Genomic DNA, 22,249 nt, shown 5'->3' on the forward strand with positions numbered 1-22,249 from the left:
GAACCCACAACCTCATGGTTCCTAGTTGGATTCATTAACCACTGAGCCACGACGGGAACTGTAATATAATGCATTTTCTTATCCCTGGAAGTCAGTCAAATCCTGTTGATTTATCCTTCCAGATTTTTTTTAAGTGTAGAAACACAACAACAGAGTGAGACAATAAAGGGGCAAATGCACCAGAAGATGGGAAGCCGCTGGTGCTTAGGGACGGCAGTTGATAACTGGCCGGAGGCGTCCACCGAGGAGCCGAGGTGTGCGGCCCGAGGGCCCTGTGTGACCCACTGTATAGATCAGCAGCCCTGAGAGTGCTCAGCCTGTCCCACAGCTCCCACTGGTCTCTCTCCTTCTATCCATATTTTGTGGTGTCAAAACTGGCCTTCGCCTCCACCCACCCAAAAGCAACCTCTATTACTCTTCACAACCCCAGCTTTCAGAACACGGCAGGGGGCAAGGGCCCTCTAGAGCAGCCTGCTCAAGGCACTGCTGGTCTTTGAAGCCCAGGGAGAAGAGCCAGAGGACAAGAAAGGAGGAGAAGTGCCCAAACTTTGGCTACGTCAACGGGAATCTCCTTGAACTCAGGTAAGATAAAATGAGACAGGTGTCAGTAAGCAATTCCCAGCATGTAGGCCATCACCTGGTGCAAACGTCTCATCATTTTTTTTTTTTTTTTCTTTTTTTGGCTGCCCCGCAGCACATGGAGCCTCCCGGGCCAGGGATTAGATCCAAGCCACAGTCACAACCCACACCACAACTGTGACAGTGCTGGATCCTCCATCCACTGTCCCAGCACTGTAGAGACACCACAGGTTCCGCTGCACCACAGAGGGAACTCCTCCTCATTAGCTTTTAGTGGGGTTCTGGTGGGCATCCAAAAGTTCAGGGCAGGAGGTCAGAGCCCAATAGGCCTGCTTCTTGCTGATGAATAGACTCGAAGAGGATCATAAGTCATCCAGCCCACCGTTATCAATCTCCGCAAAGCATCTTCAGTAGAAGGTATTGATTTGGGACCCCAGAAAGCCCCAAGGAAATTCATTCCAGCCTCTGGCCTTGCCCATCAATCCCACACACTCAGGGGTTAGAGGAGGGAAGAGGCAGGGTTGGAGGCTCCCTGGGGTGACCACCATTTCTTGTGACAAGGGAGAAGAGACAGCTCCCTAGAAAAGTGTTTCACGTTCCCTCCCTTCTCCCTCTATTTATAACAGCAAATAAAATAGAACTCAAAATCCAGCTGAGCGGAGGTGCACCCTCACTCAGACGATCTCAGTCAGACAGATGAGATCTAACTCAGAGGCACGTTTATGCCAAGGCCACCAAGCCATCCCAAACCTTGGGGTGTTTACCGCAGCCTTCTCCGGGCCATGCCAATCTGAACTTTTGGAGCAGAGCAGGCCTTCTCCAGGGACAGTTTAAGACGACTTGGAAAATAAGCATTGACTCTCAACAAATGGAAAATGGAAACGGGTGGCTCTGGTCGACGAGGTAGATGAAATTCCACTTCCAAGAGCTACACCCCAAGGTTTGAAGCTCTTAAAGGTGAAGAGGGAGCAACTCTACTGTCCAGTTATCCAAAGGCTGGACTCGAGTCCCCTTTGCAGTCAAAGCGCTACTGGACTATTCCTAGAGGAAGGGGAACAGGCCTCCGGGGGCCTCGTAAGCACAGCCTGGGAGGAACTTCGAGGGAACCAGGTACCTACTGTGGGTCGCCATGCACGTCTATCCTGCAGCACAATGTCAAAACAAGGGACAGCTGAAGACACGTGCAACAGAGTCATTGCATTTCTCATACGGGCATCACCAAAAGGAAAACAAACATCAAATGCATTAGAGAGCGGTCCCTTACCTTCAGGCTCTTAAACCTTTGCAAAACTCATTTCAAAGGCAGCTCAGGGTGAAAAGGTACTTGTGTGGCATTATAGCCACACTCAACTTTCATAAACACTGTCTGAGACTCAGTGCACCCAGTTCTCTGAACTGATCCAGCCATTCAAAGGGAGAAGAGCCTGTGGGCTGGGGTTTCCAATTGAGTAACTTTCCCCCCAGCAGAGCGGGGGGCCTGTGCAGGCCCCTCCATGCGGAGGAAGGGGGCGACGAGCACGGCTCCCATCACATCTGCCGCTGGTCCTGGTCCTGGTGCTCCCCACTGTGACTCAAACTCACGTGGGAGCCTCCGCCTCCCTTCCCCCACCTTCAAATCTCATGGGCAAGTGCGAAAAGAGCCTGTGTTCATTCTTTGTTATTTTATTTAATTAATTAATTTATCTTTGGCCATGTAGAGGCTTGATGTGGGATCTCGGTTCCCAGAACAGGGACTGGATGTGCATTCTTTTTTTTTTTTTTTTTAAATTCCAATTGTGGGCTTATATTTAAAATTGCTCTATTATAATAACTAAACTGAAGACAGCATTATAAGCTATTTTCCTTCTTTAGGAACTTGATTTAAAAGAAGAAGAAGGCTTACCCATTTTTGAAATAGAGGACATGGGCTCTCTGCAGTCCTGTTTCTAGGAAAAAACCTAGTTCTTGATCGTGGGGAGCAGGGCCAGGCTTAGGACTTCTGTTTTGAATATTAGAAAGTATTACCTAGAAGGGGAGAAAATTGGAAAACTAATCAGATCCACATCCAAGCTGCGTCCTCCAAAGCCTGCCTCTCAATGCACGGCAGGACGTGAGAAATTAACTTCCTCACACGACATCAGTGCAAGGCACTGGTGTCCAAGGTAGGGGTGAGAAAAGCAGAAAGAATGACTTCTATGAGACAGGGAGCAACTGCTAACCCAGGGGCACGCGGGGCCCTCCTGGCACCAAGGGTTGAGGAGTGAAGGGTGCTGACGCGCATGGTGCCAGGAGAAGCATTAGAGCTGGAGTGGCCCTGCCAATGCCAGGATGTTGACAGAGAAGCTGAGTGACACCGAGGCAGGTCCCAGCAACGAGCAGAAATGGCCATCATCCACCAATGGCTGAGGTCACTGATGGGCAGCTGGCAGCTTCAGCCCTCGTGAACTTGATGAGCTCCAAAAAGAGCCGGGAAGTGCCGTGATTGGCACCGGCCTTGGACTTGACCAGAGAGGGCCAACTGATCAGACTACGAGGCGGAGTCCTGTGGACTGAGCAGCAGTCACCTATTCCCAAGGGGCGAGCTGAGAATAAGCACCTCGGCTCCCTCTCTCCCCAAACTTGACCTCTTATCAACAGCTAACAGGGTTTTAAATGTTTACATGTTTAGCTCTGCCAGAAAGACTGCCAACTCATCAGGGGCGAGACTTGCAAGTTGAGTGGGTTATAGTGAAGTGGAAACACATTATCTAGTATTACAGAGGCTGCTCTCTTTAAACTCACAAGTCAAATAAAGCACTTATCAGAAGCTACTTATGGCCCATTTAAAAACCACACAAGTATTTTCCAGCACGCCTTGCACATCTGCTGAAAGTGAGGCTCTCCAAAGACCCGGCTGTTAGCCAAACCCCAAATACTCTAGAAGTCTTGAAATGATTCTCCAAATGAAGTGATCACTGGTCCTCTACCCTGGGGGCTTTGGAGAAAAGTAGAAGACACACAATCAACAACATGCTGTGGATGGAAATCCGGGTGGGCAACCCTGGCATGTGAACTACATCCGAGCCTCTGATCAAAACTGCCCGGCTCCTGCATGACTTAGCACTGGGATCTGCAAGGGCTAAGAGTCCTCCTACCCCTGGGAATTGTCGTTTTTGGCTCCACGGCAGGCTCCTCCCTGGCCATCCTCTCTGTGTAGAAGATGCACAGAGTGAGGCCCTGGGCACTTGTCCTCACTCCCTGAAGTCTCTCTCAAGATGATCTCATCCATTCCTCTGCGCTTCAGAAATCGTCTACATGCTGCCAAGTCCCCAATTTATCCTCCAGATTTTCCCAGACTCGTGCATCCAGCTACCTCCTCGACATTTCCGCTTGGAGGTCCAACGCTGAAACTTTAAAAAATGATCCTTCTTTGCTTTTGAGAACGGTTTTTAACTTTTAAAAATGCCACGAGGGTTTAAAAGCCAAAACAGTTCAGTACAGTACAAAAAGAAAGTTAAAAATCATCTTGAAACTCCACCACGTAGAGTTAACAAGGTAACATGGATTGAAGGATAACCCAGCTACTCTCCCTGTGTATATATGGGTCAAGAGGAAAGAAAAAAAATCATTTTTACAAAAACTGAGATTGTGTTATATATGCTGTGTTTTTGTTGTTGTTGTTTGTTTGCTTGTTTTTAGGGCTGCACCTGCGGCATATGCAGGCTAGGGGTCGAATCGGAGCTACAGCTGCCTACACCACAGCCACAGCAACATCAGATCCGAGCCGCCTCTGTGACCTGCACCACAGCTCATGGCAATACTGGATCCTTAACCCACTGAGCGAGGCCAGGGATTGAACCTGCATTCTCATGGTTACTAGTCAGATTTGTTTCCGCTGAGCCACAGAGGGAACTCCTACATACTGGTTTTAAATGTAAACCATTACATTTAATTTTAATTAAATTTAACAAGAGAAACTTACGCGACCAAAGTAATCACTTAACCTCAGAAAATGGTTGTTTTTTGTTTGTTTGTTTTTTATCTTTGTCTTTTCCCCTTTATTAGGGCCACACCCACGGCATGTGGAGGTTCCCAAGCTAGAGGTCTAATTGGAGCTGTAGCCATTGGCCTACATCAGAGCCACAGCAATGCCAGCTCCTTAATCCACTGAGCCAGGCCAGGGATTGAACCCACAACCTCATGGTTCTTAGTTGGATTCGTTAACCACTGAGCCACGACAGGAACTCCAGAAAATGGTTTTTTTTTAAGCATAGTTCCTAAATGGTCTAAGGTTAAAAACATGTATTTAGTTATACATATGTCTATGTACATGATGTGTATGTGTGTCCACAAAGAGACAGGGCGACAGAGAAAGAGACAGAGAAAAGAGAAGAGAAAGTAGGGCATTCTTTTACCCACACAGTTCAACTTTCTACAGCACCTGGTGCCCCAAGCTAAAAATGAGGACATCGACATAGTCAAGTTAGCACATTCACCTTCTACTTGGCTTTCGCCTCAGCCCCCCATTTTTGTTATATTACTATTTTATATCGCCAAGGTTCCTAATAATTATGTTCTATCCCCTGTTTTGCATCAGTTTTATATTAAAATGCATTCGAGAGGCAAAATAGGGGTAGGGGATTGAGAGGTACAAACTAGTTACGTATAAAATATATAAGCTACAAGGATCCATCCTACAACACAGGGAATACAGCCAACACTTTATAATAACCAGAAATGGGATCGAACCTTCAACACTTGTGAATCACTAAGTTGCACACCTGAAACATACCGAATATCGTGCCTCAACTGCACCTCGATCAGTCAGTGGATAAAATGCACTCCTTGTTTCTTTAATTTTTTATTTGAAATCAATTCTTGCTTGGGGGAATAGTGCCCCAAAGGCCTCCTGGATGCCATAGGCCCTGAATTCTTACACGTTTAAGAATGTCTGTTGCCTCTATTCCTCTAAACCCGATGACATTCTTGGATTTCACGCTTTCTCTCCCTCAGAACATGGCAGACGGTACTCCAGGCTTCCCATGCTGGAAGCTTCTGCGAACAACTCGGAAGCCAGCCTTACCGTTCTCCCTGCAGGCGATCTGCAAAGCGCAATCCTTTTCTCCCTGATGTCTAGAAAATCTGCCCGGAGGTGTCTTGGCATTCATTATTCAGTGTCCGTTGTTCTTAGAACACAGTGTGAACGCTCAGTCTACAGGACTGGGTCGGTAGTATTAAGTTAGGACTGGAGTCGGACTGTCATTCCAGGTTCAAAGCCCAGCTCCACTACTATGGACAAGTACCATGGACAAGTCACAGTCTCTCTAAACCTCGGTTTGCTCATTGGTAAAATGGAGATGGCAATAGAATCGTAATCCTATGGACCAGACAGAATAATAAATGGATAGAACAATTAGCACAGTATGTAGCAAGTGCTCAATAAAATCTTACTTTGTTGAAGAAGTTCTCTTTAATTATACAATAGTATTTCTAAAAATCTACTTTCTTTTTCATTTTCTTTTTCAGAAATACTAATTGTGGGCACCGCTTAATCACTGTAATTTTGTAGAAAGTTCAGAGATTGAAAAGTGTGAGTCCTTCAACTTTGTTCTTTTTCAAGATTGTTTTGGCTGTTCTGGTCCCTTGCATTTCCGTATTAATTTGTGAATCAGCTTGTCAATTTCTGCAAAAATGGCAACTGAGATTTTGATATGAATTGGGTTAAATCTGTAGATCAATTTGGGGAGTAGTGTCATTGAACAAATTAAGTCTTGTTCCATGAATGTAGGATGTCTTTCCATTTATTTATGTTTTCTTTCATTTCTTTCAACAGTGATTTGTAGTTTTCAGAGTATAAGGTTTGGACTTCTTTTTATTATCCCAATGCATTTAATTATTTCTGATGCTATTATAAGGGGAACTCTAATTGTAATCTCATTTTCAAATTGCTTATTGCTCATGTATACAAATAAAGGTGATTTTTGTATATTGACCTTGTATTCTAAAACCTTGCTGAAATCCTTCATTAGTTATAGTTTTTTGTGTGTGAATTCCTTAGGATTTTCCATATAGAAGATCATGTCATCTGCAAATAAAGACAGTTTTACTTCCGTTTCCTGCCTAATTGCACCAGCTAGAACCTCTAGTCAACAGAAGTAGTGAGAGCAGATATCCTTGTCTTCTTCCTGATCTTGGGAAGAAGACATCCCCTCTTTCACCATATGTTTTTAGATGCCAGTTTTTCATGGATGTCTTCTAGCAGGTTAAGGGTGTTAACTTCTATTCCTAGTTTGTCGAATGTTTTTATCATGAAGAGCGCGGGATTTTGTCAAATGCTTTTTCTGCATCAACTAAGATTATCATTATCAGATTGGGGTTTTTCATTTGTTTTGCTTTTTTTTTTTTAAGGGCTGCACCCGCAGCATATGGAGGTTCCCAGGCTAGGAGTCCAATTGGTAACATATTGTTTTTGCCCTTTATTCTATTGATATGTTGTATTACATTAATTGATTTCCATATGTTAAATCATCCTTGCATTCCGAGATGAATCTCACTTGGTCATGGTATATAATTCTTTCTCTATGCTGCTAGGTTCAGTGTTCTGGTATTTGTTGATGATATTTGCATCTATATTCATAAAAGATACTGGTCTTGTAAGATAGCTAGGGAGTGTTTTATTCCTCTTCTATTTTCTAAAGCTTTTATGGTACTGGCATCATTTCTCCCTGAAACTGAATCTCTCTTCATTGAATTCACCAAGGAAACCGCCTTGACCTGTTTTTTTTTTTTTTTTTTTTTTCGTTATGGGAAGGTTTTTAATGATAAATTCAACTTCTTTAATTTGTATAGGTATATATTCCTTCTTGAGCAAGCTTTGGTACTTTCTGTCTTTCAGGGAATTTGTCTATTTTCTTTTTTTTTTTTTTTTTGTGTGTGTGTGTGTGTGTGTGTGTGTCTTTTTGTCTTTTGTTGTTGTTGTTGTTGCTATTTCTTGGGCCGCTCCCGCGGCATATGGAGGTTCCCAGGCTAGGGGTCGAATCGGAGCTGGAGCCACCGGCCTACGCCAGAGCCACAGCAACGCAGGATCCGAGCCGCATCTGCAACCTACATCACAGCTCACGGCAATGCCGGATCGTTAACCCACTGAGCAAGGGCAGGGACCGAACCCGCAACCTCATGGTTCCTAGTCGGATTCGTTAACCACTGCGCCACGACGGGAACTCCTGTCTATTTTCTATAAATGTTTATTAGCATAAAGTTGGTCATAATTGTCCCTTACATATTTTAATGTTTATAGCAGTGCCTCCTTTGTTCTGAGTATTGATATTTTTATATCTTCTCTCTTTTATTCTCATTGAATCTTATTAATGGTTTACACGAATTTTATTGATCTTTTCTAAGAATGCATTTTTTGTTTCACTAGTTTTTTGTCGTGTTTATCTGTTTTCTGTTCTAATCTTTATTAGCCCTTCTGCTTCTTTTGGCTTCAATTTGTTCTTCTTTCTCCAGTTTCTTGAGTTGGAAATGTAGATAATTGATTTGAAAGTTCTTTTCCCTTTTAATATAAGCATTTAATGTTATAAATTCTTCTATACATTTTGTTTTACATATCTTCAAGGTCTATTACATCATAAAGTAGAATTAGGAACAAAGATATTACAGGAGATAAAGGGAGATATATAATAAAAGGAGTCAATTCATCAAGTCAACATAAAGTTTTAGAATTATGATATCTTGATGAATCGACTCCTTTTATTATATATCTCCGTTTATCTCTTGTAATATCTTTGTTCCTAATTCTACTTTATGATATAGTACAGCCCCCTAGTTTTGTTTTTTTGTTTGCATAGTGTATAATTTTACTTTTTGTCTACATATGTATTAATATTTAAATGATTTTCAGAGTTCCCATGGTGGCACAGCAGAAATGAATCTGACTAGGAACCATGAGGCTGCCCACTCAACCCCTGGCCTCGCTCAGTGGCTTAAGGATCCAGCATTGCCATGAGTTGTGGTGTAGGTCACAGACGCGGCTTGGATCTGATGTTGCTGTGGCTGTGGTGTAGGCTGGCAGCTGTAGCTCCAATTGGACCCCAAGCCTGGGAACCTCCAAATGCCCGCAACCTTATGGTTCCTAGTCAAATTTGTTAACCACTCCGCTAGTTGTTGCGGGTTTGATTCCTGGCCTTGCTCAGTGGGTTGAGGATCCGGCATTGCCATGAGCTGTGGTGTAGGTCGCAGACGTGGCTTAGATCCCGCGTTGCTGTGGCTCTGGTGTAGGCCAGTGGCTACAGCTCTGATTAGACCCCTAGCCTGGGAATCTCTATATGCCGCAGGAATGGCCCAAGAAAAAGCAAAAAGACAAAAAAAAAAGACTTTTGTCTTTGGGTTACAACAATTTGACTACGATGTACCTAAGTGTAGGTTTGTATTTATCCTGCTTGGGGCCTCTGAGATTCTTAGATCTGAGATTTTTTTTTTTCTGTGTTTCAACAATTTTGAAAACTCCTTAGCCATTTTCTCTTCAAATATTTTTTCTGTCTCAGTTTCTCTCTCTTCTCCTTTTGGGGAACCAAATACATATATGATATTTTCTCACAGCTCTTGGATGCTCTGTTTTGTTTTTTTCCCTACTCTTATTTTTTTATTTTTGTGTTTCTGTTTGAATAATTTTTATGAACCTCCCTTAAACTGAATCTCTCTTCATTGAAAGGTTTTTTTTTAAGTCTTTTTAAAAATTTTTTCTATTATAGTTGATTTCCATTGTTCTGTCAATTTCTGCTGTATAGCAATGAGACCCAGTCATGTGTGTGTATATATATATTTTTGGTGTGTGTGTGTGTGTATAGTGTGTGTGTGTGTGTGTGTGTGTGTGTGTGTGTGTGTGTGTATAGTATGTATATATATTTTTTGGTGTGTATACATATATTTTTGGTGTGAATATATATATATTCTCTTTACATTCTTTTTCTCACATTATCCTCCATCATTTTCCATCACAAGTGACTAGATATAGTTCCCTGGAAAGTTTTTTTCTTCACTGTGTCCAGTCTTCTACTAAGCTATTGAAAAAGTTCTTCATCTCTTATATCATGTTTTGTTATTTCTAGCATTTCAATTATACTTTTTTTCGTCTGGCCACACCTGCAGCATGTAGAAGTTCCCGGGCCAGGGATTGAACCTGTGCTACAGCAGTGACCTGAGTCACAGCAGGGACAACACCAGATCCTCAACCCACCAGGCTACCAAGGGACTCCCAATTATACCATTTTATAGTTTCCTTCTCCTTGTTGAAATTTCCATCTGTTCCTGCATGCGGCATATCTTTTCCATAATATCCTTAAATACATATGGATATTTTAAAGTTTCTATCTGATAGTTCCAATATCTGGGTCATTTCTGGGTTTGGTTTTGTTTATTGCTCTTCACAGTGGTTTGTTTATTCCTGTTTGTGTGTGTATTAATACTATCGTATATCTTACAAAATATAATATTTAATGTTGACAAGTGTTTATAGAAAAATAAACTGAGGTAAAGTATATTTACACTTGAAAATGGGCATCCCTCTTCTTTTATCAGGCCCTAAGTGTGGGGGATTGAGTCAACCTAGTCAGCAGGTGGGCTGGAGCTGGATTTTATTGTTTCTATAGTTACCTCCAACGCACTACAGGTTTCAAATTGGTCCAGCACTGGGCTCTTAACTTGTGTTTACTATGGGGCTTGGGATACTAGACGGTTTTTCTCAGTGTTTCTACTCCGCCCTCAGTTTTTAGCAGTACCTGTATGCTTGTGCTACAGAGAGGGTCTCTCTCCATACTCATGCCCCTCTGCCAGCAGGATTCTGGAATACATATTACTTGGTGCTGTGTTTATTAATGGCTGGTGGTGGGAGGGGGAATTCTTGGCTCTTCTGGTCCAGCCTCACTCTTAGGAAGGGTCTGTACACCAGAATCTCAGGGGTGGGGTTCATCTTTAAGGTGCCCTTTCTGGGCATCTCCCTCCTAGCTCTTCAAATGCCATCCTGGGATGATAGTCGCCTAACTTTCACCCCAGAGAACCTTGGAGCATGATTACACTCCTAGGAGTTCAGGTTCAGCCACAAACTGAAGCCTCTACCATCCTTCCATCTTAAAAAATACAGGCAGCTCTCTGTATTTGTGGGTTCCACATCAGCCAGATACAGAAGGCTGAATGAACTATGCCATCTTATATAAGGGACTTGAGCCTCTGCAGATTTTTGGTATCCACAGGAGGTCCTGGAACTAGTTTCCAATAGATACTGTAATGTCATCCAGCCAGCTGCCCAAATCAGACACTGGGGAGTGGGCCGTGACACCCTGAGCCTCTCTCACATCTGATCTGTCACCATCTCCCTCCTGATTATTTCTCAAATACATCCATTTCCACAACCACAACCTTCATCAACGCTACCAGCATTTCCCATTAGATTTCTACAAGAGCCTCCTAGAGTCTCCATGTCTGCTCCGACTCCTCAGCTTCCCTTCCGCCCTCTGCAAGCAGCATGAATAATTTTTTATAACACCGTCTGAATCGTGTCACTCCTCCTATGCTCCTTCTCATCTCTCAGGTGTCGGCTTGACTGTCACGCCTCAGAAGGGCCTTCTCTGACCAGTAACATAGAGTCAGCCTGCTAGTCCCTTTCTATTCTACTCCTTCACTGCATGTAACAATTTTTTTTTTCTTTTCTTTTCTTTTTTTTTGCCTTTTTTAGGGCTGCTCCCATGGCATATGGAGGTTCCCAGGCTAGGGGTCGAATCGGAGCTGTAGCTGCCTGCCTACGCCAGAGCCACAGCAATGTGGGATCTGAGCCGCGTCTGCAACCTACACTACAGCTCACGGCAATGCCAGATCCTTAGCCCACTGAGAAAGGCCAGGGATCAAACCCGCAACCTCATGGTTCCTGGTTGGATTCGTTAACCACTGAGCCACGATGGGAACTCCTAACGATGTATTTTTTTACTTGGTTTTTGGCCACCACCCTCCATGGTGCTGCACCTTCCACAAAGTCAGGGACCACATCTACTTCACTCACTAATATATCCAGTGTCTACTGCAGTGTCTGGTGCGGCGTAAGCATTGAAAATACATAGCAATGTGGTTGCCAAGGGAGAGCGGAAGGGGGTGGGAATCTGGGGTTAATAGTTGCAGACCATTGCATTTGGAGTGATAACCAATGAGATCCTGCAGTATAGCACAGGGGACTATATCCAGTCACTTGTGATGGAACACGATGGAGGATAATGCGAGAAAAAGAATGTATGTATGTATGTATGTGTGACTGGGTCACTTTGCTGTACAGTAGAAATGGACAGAACCTTGTAAATCAACTACAATGGAAAAAATAAAAATAATTTAAAAATACACACCAAATGTAGTAAGTGAATAAAATGGGTAATAAATGAATGAATGATTAAATCTGCAGGACTAAAAAAGCAGTAAGAAAGTGGTCTAGGAATTCCCTGGTGGCACAGTGGGTTAAGGATCCAGCATTGTCACTGCTATGACAAAGGTTTGATTCCTGGCCTGGGAACTTCCTCATGCTGCGGGCAGGCCCAAAATAAATAATACAAAATAAATTTTTTTCGAATTAAAAAAAAGAGCAAATAATCCATAATGTATTAGGCACCATGTAAGTACATAGCTATCTCATTTATTCCCCCACAAAACCCCACCAAGATGCACACTATCACCCCCTCTTTACTGAAGGGGAAACTGAGACTGCTCCCCTGAGTTGCCCGAATCACACGGCTGGCAAGAGTTGGAGCTGGTGTTCAAACTCAGGTCTACCTGACTCTGCAGGCCGGCTCCTCCTGCTTTGTCCTCTTAGTCTGCATTTGCTTGAAGAACAAAAAGAACCACCAGTAGACAAGAGGTCAGGGCTGCCAGGACGAGGCTTCAGGTTATCGACGAGAGAAATGGGGAAAATGCAAGGGGGAGACAGATGAAATAGCTTAGCTCAGGGTTTGCCCTGAAGTCCAAGCATCTTGGATACAATCCCTTCCTCACAAAGAGCCTCTAACACATGGGCCTGGGCACGAGCACTGTTTGGGAGTGTCTACGCCACCACCTGTTCTGTGGATAAACACTTCCCTGAGCAAGGACTGCCAACTAGTATCCTTAAGTACAGCCTGCTTTGCCAAAACACACACCGGGTGCCCGAAAAGCATCCTAGCAAGGGGGCAGGGGTCAAAAGACTCAGGTTCAAGGTCTGGTTCTGACAGTCCTCACCAATTATGGACTCAGAGCAACTACCTTAATTTCACAGATAGTCATTGTTTTCATGCGATGAATGGGGATAATAACACATACCTACTTAATTGTTATGAACCACAAATGAGAAACTTAATGAGCACATAAACATTATAATCCCTCGATACATTAAAGTGTCACCTTCAAGCAGGAACAAAATAAGGATATTTTCCTCCACCTTTATTTGAACATTGTTTTAGAAAAGTCTGGAGAGAGCAGTAAGATGGAACATATTAGACAAGAAGAAACGACAACGACAACAATAGAAATCATTCCCCTGCCATGTATTCATAGTCTTAGAAAAGGGAAAAGAATCAACTCTGTTTTTATACAGGAGTTGGGTGTTGTGGCTAGTCACCCTGCACGGCTGTTCCTCTCAGCCTTCAAGGGTCAGCTCAGGGGTCATACCTCCCATTCCGGTCCAAGACCCTTCTCTGGGCTTGCAGAGTTCTGAGTGTTCCCCATCAAAGCAGCCCATACACTGCTTACAGACCTGTATCCTCAGAAACGGGTAAGTTTCCTAAGGACACGCTCTGCAGCTTATCCCTTCTAGTGTGTCTGGTGCCAAGAAGAGTGTGCAGAACAGAAAGGGCACTTACTACATGATTTCATAACTGAATTTCAAAAATTAAAACATTGCTATATGCGAAAATACAATGAAAGCAATAATGATCCTGTACAAAGCAATACAAATGGAAAAGATCTAGGAATACAATAAATCTCCTGAAATTTGTAACATGAAAAGTCCTGCAAAATGGAAAGAGTATCAGGTCATAGGTGAGTGAAGACTAAATATAATTCTCCAAACCAATGGATAGAGCTAATACAAATTCAACCAAATCCCAAGAGGATTTTCCTAGAACTCAACAAAATTCTTATAAAATGCATCTAGAAGTATCAACAGGAAAGAGAAGGGATATTCTGAAAATTAAGAGTAGTAAGTAGTTTCTAATACTTTCAGATGTTAAAACATGTCATAAAGAAGTACTTAGCAAACAGTGTCACATTGGAGCAACATAAGATTAGCAGAACAAAAGAGGAAAGCCAGAAATTACTATTGCGTCTAAAATTTTATTGAATGACTTAAAATACATAGCAGAAAACATGAAAAAGGAAAGATAAGATCATGTTAAAGTGGCACTGAAATTTGGAAAAACCATTAGAGTCAGACCTAATATCATACATCAAAATAAACCTCTCCAAGAAGATCTGGAAGTTAAAAGTTGTTTTTAAAAATGTGGAAAATGGTTGGAAACTTTTTAAATCCTAGATAAGGTTTATCCTAATATTTCAGCTTTAAAACAATGAACATGATGGAAGATAATAGGAGAAAAAGATGCATTTATATATATGTATATATGTATGCCTGGGTCACTTTGCTGTGCAGCAGAAACTGGCACAACACTGTAAATCAACGATACTATAATAATAAAAAAGATATGCAATATATAAAGCAAAAATCCCCCAATGAAATAAATGTAATAAAAAAGATAATCAGATTCAACTACTATATACAGGTTTAAATTTATGAGCACGTTAAAAATGGAAAATTACTGATTGGGAAATCATTCAGAGCAAACATGATAAAAGGTTAATGTATTTATGGCATAAAGACTTTATTGAAATTATAAGAATACTACTACACCTCAAAACCAGAGAGAAAGTATACAAAGAGTCAAAAAAGAAATATAACGGTTAAACATAAAGTGACCACACGACCTAGCGATTTCACTCCTAGGAAAAATGAAAAACTTTGTCCACACAAAATCTTGTTTACAACTAGTTACAGCAGCATTATTATAATAGCCCAAAGTGGAAACAACCCAAATGATAAATGATAAAATGATGAACGGATAAACACAATGTGGTATATCCATACGATGGCATATTATTTGGCAATAAAAAGAAATGGAGGGAGTTCCCTTGCAGCGCAGCAGGTTAAGGATCTGGTGTTGTCGCTGCAGTGGCCCAGGTCACTTCTGTAGCTTGGGCTCGATACCTGGCCCAGGAACTTCCACACGCCACAGACCCGGCCAAAAAAACCAAACAATTAAAAAAAAAAAAAGAAATGAAGTACCAATGAGTGCTGCAACATGGATGAATCTTGAGAACATTATGTTAAGCCAAAGAAAGCAGTCATAAAAGACCACATATTGTATAGTTCTATATGAAATGTCCAGAATATTCAAATCTATAGAGACTAGGGAAATAGGAGGTAAATGGGGAGTGACTGCTAATGGGTTTCTTTTGGGGTTGATGAAAATGTTTTGGAATTAAATATTGGTGACAGTTGCACAACTGTGATTCCATTAAAAACTATTAAATTGAACACTTTCATGGGTAAATTCTATGGTATGTGAATTATATTTTCATAATGCTGTGATTTAAAAAAAGAAAAGACCAGAAAAAAGATATAGTTAGTAAGGAAATAGATGGAAAAAATTTCAATCTGACTGAGAGTCAAAGAAACACAGACCAAACTGCAAAGTACCATTTTCACCAAGCAAATCAGCAAAGTGACTTTAAAACAATTTCGACCCTCCTGTACTGCCAGGGGTAGAAGATGACTTGTAAGAAGCAACTGGACACACACATTTCTGGGAACCTGCCTTTCGGAAACAATGCAAAACAAAGGGAAGCTCCCAAAGGAAACTGCATCATAGCATCAGAAAAACAGATTATACGCAGCTATAAGTGAATTATATCACAGAGGCCATCCACTTGATAAAATATTCTAGAGCCATAAAAACACTTTGAGGTTCTGACAAAATGTTGAGCCAAAAAAGACAGATAGAAAAACCCTTTAATGCTACAACACTATGAGGACAAAGACCAACCAAGAACGTACAAAAATTAAAATTAGCTATTATTCTTTCCTGGTTGCCAGACTTTTCTAACTCAGTTTTAAGTGTGTGGTAGCCTCCTCTCCGGCCAGTCAGAGGGCAGGCTCAAAGTCAGAGCAACTTCCTGGCCAGTGGGTTTCTTGACATTTCTTTAAGGAAGTAACTCATTCAGATGTACTACCTTAAGCCATGAACCGCAACTTGCTGCTCTGGCTTGAGTGAAATGACGGGGACAGGCAAGGGGAGAGGAAGGAAGAATCTGTCTTTACTGTCTCACGTTTTAAAGCCAAAAGCACAGCCACTGGCACCGCCAGAGTCACACCCCTCCTTCTGCATCCGCAGCGCTGAGTACTTTTCCGAGGACACAGGGTTTAAGTTCAAGACACACAGCAACCTTAAGCCAATCCAGCCGTGTCACTGCAAGTTCTTCCTGGAGGGAGGCACAGGCCACAGGAGGGCTGACCCTGCTGACCAGCGAACGACGCCTGATGCACGGAGAACTCTGGGCTGGGGGCTGGCCCCGCAATACCAAGACACCAGTTGTTTCTTCCTAAGACTTTAGCGCTGAAGCCACCCGTGAAAAAAACTCTATGCCTGTCCCGCCATTTAGCATTAACTTCTTTTCTAAAATAAGGTGTGAAAGGAATGAACTGTCAGCAGAAGGTCGAGTTCCACTGTGGCGCTGCTTCAGCTCGAGAAAGCCAGAGCCAGCCGGTTGGCTGATGCGTGCAAAGGACAGAGACAGGATGATTTCATTTGCCAAACGCAGAGCTCAGATTCTGCTATTCAAGGATGAAGTCACCTTTATTCCTATCACATCTCCCCGCCCCCGCCAGAAGCTCCTTGTAGGGCAGATAACTTTATTTACTGCTGGCGTCATGCCAAAGTCCCCAGATAAGCGAATCAAGGCCATCTCATGTCATTTTTAATCCTATCTATGTTAATTTGATTTACTTGATTCAAGTATTCTATATGCACAGTTTGGGAGGTATCTTTTATTCCCCTTCGGAGAACATGTGTATATGGAGTTTAAGAAATTTATGTTCCAGGTGCAACCCCCATCTAACTAAATTTTGTCTTTACCTTGTACACTTGACAGTTGAAAATACCATAACATGGGAGTAATAAGGGGTCAAAATTTACAAAATACAGTTTTGGTGCGGGAGTTGCAAAAAAAAAAAAAAAAAAAAACTATCAGTGGCGGTCTCTGTAACCCTAATATAACAAGGACAACACTGCACAAGTATTCGGTGTACACAGATCTCACATATTCTATGTGTCCGTGGCCCTCCCTCCACGTTTGGAACAAGGAAGGAAAATAACACGGGGAAAGCTCCTATCATCCTGGGCGGAAAACACTGGCGGCTCACTGGGTTTCTAGCCTCAGACAAGTCAGGCGGTATGAACCCCACCACGAACTTGGAAGTGTGAAGCACACAGAAACAACTGGACCAAGATCAAACAGCCAGGTAAGAGAAATTCAGAACCCAGACAGGATGTGATATGGAGACTCCGGAACCTTATGTCCATGCACGAAACAGAAAACCAGATTCTCCAGAAATAAATTTACTCCATAAATTCTCTTTCAAATTATTTAACATTTTTAATAAAGCAGCATGTTTATTTTAAATTTTTCTTTTTCTTTTTTTTTTTTTAGGGTAGCACCAGCAGCACATGGAAGTTCCCAGGCTAGGGGTCAAATCCGAACTACAGCTGCCGGTTTACACCTCAGCCATAGCAACGCCGGATCTGAGCTGCATCTGCGATCTACACCACAGCTCACAGGAACTTAACCCACTGAATGAGGCCAGGGATTAAACCCCCGTCCTCACGGATACTAGTCAGGTTCATTACCGCTGAGCCACAATGGGAACTTGGCAGCATGTTTAAATACTCCATATTTTTATCTAAATATCTGAAATCTTCAAAGGTTGGGAAGGATTCCACTGCCAGGTAACATAGGAACAGATTAATGACAGCAAAACTAACATTTACTGGGTGCTAAACGTGTTCTAGAAGCCCATGAATGAGCCCATTTTATGCTCACAAAAGCCTCAGAACAATTATTATTGCTACTTTACAGTTGAGGATTCGGAGGCAGCACAGAGAGGTTGAGTGACTTGCCCGACGTCCCACAGCTAAGGGGTAGCAAGGCTGGGATCCCAGCACCAGTGTCCCTTAAACCCTGTGCCCTGCTGCCTCTCACAGGCTGAGTGAGCCGCCTCCAGGGGAAGCCAAGGGCAGCCTCTTTCTGAGGAGCCACTACCCTCCAGGAACAAACAACTCTAATGATGCTAAACATACCCACTTCCAGCGAAACTCAGGGAATGAGGCTGCCCCAGAAACACAAATCAGTGGCTCCAGATTATGAAAAAACATTTTCCAGGAGGCGCCAAACTGTCCTCAAAAGTTCTCAAATTTTATCCTTGCTAGTGAATGATGTTAAGAGCCAACACTCATAAATAAAATGCCAAAATGTCCTGGCCAGCAGAAGTCTCCTTGCTATCGAATGGCTAGGAAACCACTGAAAGACTGCTTTGCCCAGCAACACACGCACAGGGACGGAGCATGTGGGGTTTCCCACTTGAAAGCAAAGCACTACCCAGAAAAGCAAAGCACTTTTTTTTTTTTTTTTGTCTTTTTTGTTGTTATTGTTGTCGTTGTTGTTGTTGTTGTTGTTATTTCTTGGGCTGCTCCCGCGGCGTATGGAGGTTCCCAGGCTAGGGGTCGAATCGGAGCTGGAGCCACTGGCCTACGCCAGAGCCACAGCAACGCGGGATCTGAGGTGCATCTGTGACCTACACCACAGCTCACGGCAACGCCGGATCGCTAACCCACTGAGCAAGGGCAGGGACCGAACCCGCAACCTCATGGTTCCTAGTCGGATTCGTTAACCACTGCGCCACAACAGGAACTCCAGCAAAGCACTTTTTACCTAGACCTGCCCTGGTCTTTCATTTCCTTTAGATTATATTTCCCTAACATTTGTTTTCAATTTAGCATAATTCCTCAAAGTCATTCAAGTTAAAACAAACAAACAAACAGGCATCTTCTTCTGTGTAGCACCCATTGTCTTGCCTCATAAAAACCTCTGAACTTCCACCAAGCCCAGCGGTCACTGAAAGAAGGTCACTTGCCTCCTAGACTTCTCATCAATCACAGATAATATCCCGAGCATCTACTACGGTCAAAACAGATGTTTGGTTCATTCAAACTCTCTCATTGCTAAAATCCCAGCTTCCGGGATCTACGGAAGCTCCAAGTGGTTTCCCATGAAGGATGATTCATTCTGGAAAATCAGAGCCAGAAATGTGAAAGTCATTTACCTACCTTGAAAGTGAAGCCTAGGCCGAGGCCGCTTCCCCACACTACCCAGGGCTACGGCTTGCTTGGTCAAATCCTTTTTGAGCAATTTCTCTACATAAGGGTAATAAGAAACTACTGGGTCCCATATTTATGGGCAGTGGCCTGGAATAATGAGTGATGATGCTGAACTAGGTGTTGGAAGAGCTGGGGGTTTTTTGTTTTGTTTTTTAGGTTTTTCTTTTTTTCTTTTTTTGTCTTTTTAGGGACACACCCGAGGCATATGGAAGTTCCCAGGCTAGGGATTGAATCAGAGCTGCAGATGCTGGCCTACACCACAGCCACAGCAAACGGGATCCGAGCCGAGTCTTCGACTACACCACAGCTCACGGCAACGCCAGATCTTTAAACCACTGAGCAAGGCCAGGGATGGAACCCGCATCCTCAGGGATACTAGTCGGGATTGTTCCCGCTGAGCCAGGAAGAGAACTCCTGGAAGAGCGGGGTTCTACTCTTAGCTTTGGTCCTCACTTCCTGTGGGCCCTTAAGGGGACGCTCCCCCTCTGGGCCTCAATTTTCTTCTCAACATCTAACATCCTATGATCACTGTTTCCTAAAACCCACTAAATTTTTTTTTATTTTAAATCTTATGATTATGAGTCTGTTAGATGGTTTGGCTAAAGATAAAGAACCCAGTGGTGAATAGATGGTTATAAAACAACACAACGAGAAGCAAACCCAGATCTGCCAATTCCCACATCATTAAAGTCCTAACAGATGACTCTCCTTTCTCCAGGAGAAGGCCCCAACATGACGAGGCCAGACCACAGCTGAAGGGTAAAGTGCAAAAGAAGGTCCCCTAAGTGTCAGGGGCTGTGGGGTCCACAAGGACCACTTAGCTTGGATAAGCAGACCTCTGTGCTGCCAAACACGGGCTACCAAGGAGGCAGAGAGTCGAAATCACGTGGATTTTAAAAGCAATCTGCATGACCACTTCTCTAAAGATCGAATCATAAATTCTACATAACTAATAATTCCTTTCTCATGGCAGACTTCTTCATTTATTCACTTACTTATTTTTGTCTTTCTAGGGCTGCACCCGTGGCATATGGAGGTTCCCAGGCTAGGGGTCCCATCAGAACTGTATCCACCAGCCTACACCACAGCCACAGCAATGCAGGATCCGAGCCGCATCTGCGACCTACACCACAGCTCATGGTAACACTGGATCCTTAACCCACGGATCGAGGCCAGGGACCAAACCCGCGTCCTCATGGATGCTAGTCAGGTTCGTTAACTGCTGAGCCGCGACGGGAGCTCCGTAGCAGACTTCTGATAGAACAACATGTTGGCAAGATGGCCAGAGAGCTTCCTGCACTCCTGGACATCACGAACCATGGATTATAACCCACCCTGGGGAGGGCCAGGGCAGACACCACTGGCATCCGCCCTCTCCACCTCTCCTCTGAGGCTCTCACCTGCTCTCCCTGCTCTTAGAAGCTAATTCTGATCCCTGTCACACCCATCGACACGCTATAGAAAGATACGTGAGAAACATTATTTCCAGTCTGTACACTTAGAAAACAACGAAAATGAACAAGACTTCAGCAGTCCCTCCAAATTCGAATCCCTGCAGAAACAGAGGACCCGTACATTTAATGGGAAACAAGATTTTGACCATTTTCAAGTCTCACGGAAATTCAAATCCTTTCAAATAATTTCACAGGCTGTGCCTCTGGGTCTGAAGGGGGAAATGGCAGTGTCGCGCCTTGGTTGGGACACCAGGGAACTCCGAGGGGGCAGATGTGGCCAGGAGCTACTGTTGTTAGTAAAAATGAGTGTCATTTACCAAGAATCCAATATATTCCTGAATCTGGGCTAAGTGCCTTTATTTACACGACCTTCTACAATAACCATTAGTATGCCCCTTTTACAGATGGGAACATGGAGGCTGAGGAGTGAAGGAAGAAACTTAGTGAAGAGCAGAGGCAGAAGACAGCGATCCTTCTAAGCAGACAAGTTGCCCACACCTCCCCAGCCTCCCCCAGCCTTCACCTTCCTCTGGCTGAGGGTGTGAGCTCAGGGCCCCTTGCTCATGCATCCTCCGCTCCGATGGTCCCCCCCCACCCCCACTCAGCTGCTAGTTTCATTCCCTGCACCAGAGGCAAACCACTGACTGCCGGGAGAACCATCCCTGATGGTCCTGAGGGTACAAAACCTGCTCCAAGCAGGCTGGTTGAGCATTCCCAGCAGACCTCTGGAGTGGCCACTGAGGTAAGGCCTCCCAAACCCCAGATGTAGCCTGTGTTAGTACCACGGTCCACGCAAGGACAGATGAAACTCAGCCCGTTTTGCACATGAGAGCGGGAATGATTAGCCAGCTTCAGGGCACTGAGGGCGTTGATAATGCATACTGTCATTTCTGCTCAGAGGATGTTAAAATGCTTCCCAAACACTGACCCATCTATTTCACAAGGTGCCACATTCACCACCATAATCTCCATAGCGTTAAAGAATACACGTAAAATTTGCACCCAGAGACAGACGAGTTGAAGGCTTTTTAGGGGTGGACCACAGTTCTGTGCGATCTAATCTGATTTGAAAAATTATCAGAGTTCCCACTGTGGCTCAGCGGAAATGAGCCCGACTAGGATCCATGAGGATGCGGCTTCAATTCCTGGCCTCGCACAGTAGCTTAAGGATATGGAGGCGCCGTGAGCTGCAATGCAGGATGCTGACTCAGATCCTGCGTTGCTGTGGCTGTGGTGTAGGCCGGCAGCAGCAGCTCCATTTCAACCCCTAGCCTGGGAACCTCCATGTGCCACAGGTGCAGCCCTAGGAGGGAAAAAGGAAAGAAAAGAAAAATTATCAACTGAGGGAACACACAGTCCTCACCGCCAGTCCCCACTCACCCTTTCTATCTCTTGGAGGTACAGGAGGGCAATGTCCCCCGCCTTCTCATAACAGGTGATGACATCCTGTTCGCGGTCCACGTGAAGATTACTCGTAGAAGAAGAAATAGGCAACTTCTCTAAACAAAGTCCTAAAAAAAAAAAAAATCAAACACACAAAAACTGGGTGAGATGTTTTCCACGGGGCTTAAATTTTTAATATTGCTCTAGAGACCAGATGATGTTGGAGAGGCAGGTTCTCTACCCCCTCTCTTTAAGGACAAAATGGAACGTCAAAATGGAGCACAAAAAAGAATATCCACACGTTCCAGATGAAAGAGGCCCCTAAATACACAGAAAGCACCATTCGACTTGACATCCAGGTTGAGAACTTGGCCAGGAGCT

At 43.7% G+C, this 22,249-nt stretch overlaps 1 protein-coding gene across 5 annotated transcripts in view; it reads right to left on the bottom strand.

Annotated features, from left to right (window-relative positions):
* Window positions 1–22,249, bottom strand: part of TTC7B (tetratricopeptide repeat domain 7B) — a 248,963-nt gene that overhangs the window by 167,349 nt on the left and 59,365 nt on the right. For all 5 annotated transcript variants that reach the window (XM_021099609.1, XM_021099608.1, XM_021099606.1 and 2 more), the window contains exons 4-5: window positions 21,866–21,996; window positions 2,462–2,583 (exon numbers count right to left, since the gene is read on the bottom strand). In XM_021099609.1, coding sequence (XP_020955268.1) covers window positions 2,462–2,583; window positions 21,866–21,996 — 253 coding nt within the window. The remainder of the gene's footprint in view (window positions 1–2,461; window positions 2,584–21,865; window positions 21,997–22,249) is intronic.

This window comes from Sus scrofa, chromosome 7 (genome assembly GCF_000003025.6).
Source record: "Sus scrofa isolate TJ Tabasco breed Duroc chromosome 7, Sscrofa11.1, whole genome shotgun sequence".
NCBI lineage: Eukaryota > Metazoa > Chordata > Mammalia > Artiodactyla > Suidae > Sus > Sus scrofa.